General features: G+C 48.6%; 1 protein-coding gene across 1 annotated transcript in view; it reads right to left on the bottom strand.

Annotated features, from left to right (window-relative positions):
* TGM7 (transglutaminase 7) overlaps positions 1-3,100 on the bottom strand; it is a 30,839-nt gene that overhangs the window by 6,083 nt on the left and 21,656 nt on the right. The window contains exons 8-9 of the mRNA XM_005877585.2: positions 2,624-2,727; positions 1,949-2,191 (exon numbers count right to left, since the gene is read on the bottom strand). Of these exons, the coding sequence (XP_005877647.2) occupies positions 1,949-2,191; positions 2,624-2,727 (347 nt within the window). The remainder of the gene's footprint in view (positions 1-1,948; positions 2,192-2,623; positions 2,728-3,100) is intronic.

Raw genomic sequence — 3,100 nt, 5'->3', positions numbered from 1 at the left:
GCGCTTTCGAGGGCCCAGCGAGCGGGAGAGGCTTGGTCCTGGAGGCGTCCGCGGTGCGGGAGGGCTGGGCCAGGACAACGCCGTACTTCCAAAGCAAGTTGTTTCCCACTTAAATGTCCTCTGATGAGTATCTTTAAAAAAAGAAGTAATTACTCAGCCATTATCACACCTTGAAAAGTTAAGGTAATTCCTGAATATCACCTAATAGTCACTGTACGTTCAAATTTCTTTGTTTCAAAGATGCCTTTTATTGTTGGTTTGCCGAGGATCCAAGCGAAGTCCCGTTTACCGCATTGTAGGTGGTTACTTGGCCCTTTAGGTCTCTCATTCTCCGACGGCACCCTCCCCATCTCTCTACCTGCCCTAGTGGGGAAGCTGGATATTTGCCCTGTGCGGCGTCACAATTCTTGCATTTGGCCCATTTCTTACTGATAATGTCTATCTCTCCATCTTACATGTTCCTTGGGAAGTCATAGGTCTAAGTGCCCAGCGAGAGCCTGGGTGAATGTTGTCGGCCTGCGGTTCATTGCTGGGGCGCATCCTAGTGTCACGCTGGCGATGTCGGGCTGAACCGGGAGTTCAGGGGAGGTCCCCCGCTTGACCCCTCCGCTACAAAGCTTCTCATAAGTGTTTCACTTAATGAGTTTAGAATGCACGGATGGACGGTGCAGGTAGAGCTGGTTGACTTTTAACCCTTGGCTCCTGCGCTTTAACGATGCAAACTAGAGGCACCTGGTGTCCGAGTTCTGTGCCCGGAGGAAGAAAACCGAGAAAACAAAACCAGGCAAAGAAATGAGGGAAGAGTGCTGATGCGGTTTGAGTCTTTGGATCATGTCCCAGTCCACAGTTTGGTCACAGGAGCTAACATCTGTCTCCTTCCTGCTAAGAGGTTCTTCTGCAGCCACTGCATGTTGGCCCTGAGTGCTGGCTCTCCACCCCTCTCAGGGGGGCTACCCTTCAGCTGCATTTATTTGTGTCGAATCAAGTTGGATAAGAAAATAGCTCCACCTACCCTCATCTCCCAATATAGGCTGGTGTTTCCTTTCTGGGTATTTTCTGAATGTTGTCTTGTCGGGCTAGCCATGTATTGAAAGCCCCATCTAGGACAATGTGCTAGAGGCATTAAAATTTAACATCTTGGAAAAAAAACAAAAAAACAAAGTGTGTGTATACATTTTGGGGGGACACCCAGTATTTTAGAAGTAAGGATGCTGGGGGGAGAGAGAAGCCTTTTATGCTCAAGCCTTTTAAAGCTTCAGCTCTTGCCCCCCTATGGGGTATTCAACATTCAGTCTTAACCCCAACTACCCCAAACTGGACTTCTCTAGAACATTTACTGTGCATCAGAGGCACTGTTCCAAGTAGTTTCTGGGTATTAATTCACTTAACCCTCACATCAGCCCTCTGAAATAATGTTAACCCATTTTACAGATGAGAAAGTAGAGGCAAGGGGATAGTAAGAATGTGTCCAAACTTACCCAGCTGGAACATAGCAAGCCCTTGATTAGTATTCAGGTGGCCTGACTCTACCTGGGAGCCTTCTCCACGGGGACATCTACTCCCTCCCTTCCACGGGCCCCGGAGCCCTTTCCCTCCTTGTGCATCTACCTCTCCCCTTGCTGCCACCCCCACTGCCATGACAGAAGGAGTCTGTGATGTGACTCTAGGATACAGTTGCCAGGTAACATCAAGGACTTTCAATTAAATTTGGAATTCAGATAAACAACAAATAATTTTTAGTATAAGAATTTCACATGTAATATTTGGGACATACTTATACTAATAAAATATTTGTTTATCTGAATTTATCTGGAATTCAAATTTAACTGGACACCCTGTATTTTTATTGTCTAAACCCAGCAACCCTGCCGTGGGAGCCATTCCCATTGGGAGGCAGCACAAAGGAGGTTATACCACCGTCCTCCCAAGTCCCCCGGGCCCTGGGTACCTTCTGGGTACTTGTAGGAGCTGGTGATATCCTGGCACTGGTCTGATCCTACCAACTTGGTGCTGATTTTCTTCCCGATGGAACTGGTGTTATGGGCCAGGATTTCCTGGGCCTGGCCATCCCCAAAGAGCCAAATGACCTCATCGGCATTTACCTCCGCATACACAAATGGGGTGTCATAGGGCAGGTGGATCTCCCCTTCCCGGATGGCCTTCACGGAGGCAGGGCCACAGCAGAACAGCCCTGTGAGGGGAACAGGCATTGTGGCAGGCTAGCCTGGCTGCTGACACCTGGACCAGGGGTGCTGGTTGGGGTTGTGGGAAGAAGGGAGATGGGATAGGGAGGGGCAGTGGCATGAAGGCCACTCTCCAGTTCCCATTAATTCAGCTGAGCCTCACAGCCCCAACCCCTACCGCCCGCCCCCCCCCACCAAAGCAACAATCAGCATCCTCCTCCCCACCTTATAGGTGAGGAAGCAACTGAGAGGTCCAGTGATTTATCTGGGTGGCCCAGCTGTCAATGTCAAAGTCAGACCCCTGACCCACAGTTGTCTCTGCTTTGACTTTGGGGAGGGGATAAAGTGGGGAAAATACCTCTTCTTTCTGGCCTTTTGCTCACGTGTCCTGTCACGTGATCGGCCTTTCCACAAAGCCTTCCACCATGGTCCTCACTCACCGCTGCTGGTTTGCTGGGGTGTGGGGTCCAGAACCTGCCACCCGTTGAATCCGGGGGGGAGGTCTTTCCGGATCATCCAGCACTCATTCCAGACGTGGAAATTCCTACAGAAAGGAAGAAGGCGGCCGGCACTCACATTCCAGCAAATTTGCCAGGTGCGAGACCCCAGGCTATACTGAGTGCTTGATATCCTCATTCTCCTATTTTTTTAAAAAAACTTTTTATTTGGAAGTAATTTCAAGCTTACAGTAGTTACAAAAATAGTACAAAGAACACCCATCTAACCAATTCATTGATTGTTAATATTTTGCCCTTTTTGCTTTATCATTGCCTTTCTTTCAGTACAGATATGGAATATATATATATATATCTACACTAATAAAAGAGAAACATGGTAATTAGCGTACGGCCGCTACCCTTCCCATTGGCTAATCAGCATATCCTTATGCAAATTAACTGTCAGCCAAGATGGCGGCC

Source organism: Myotis brandtii, unplaced genomic scaffold (genome assembly GCF_000412655.1).
Source record: "Myotis brandtii unplaced genomic scaffold, ASM41265v1 scaffold521, whole genome shotgun sequence".
NCBI classification, from domain to species: domain Eukaryota; kingdom Metazoa; phylum Chordata; class Mammalia; order Chiroptera; family Vespertilionidae; genus Myotis; species Myotis brandtii.
This window is presented reverse-complemented; position numbering and strand designations above follow the sequence as displayed.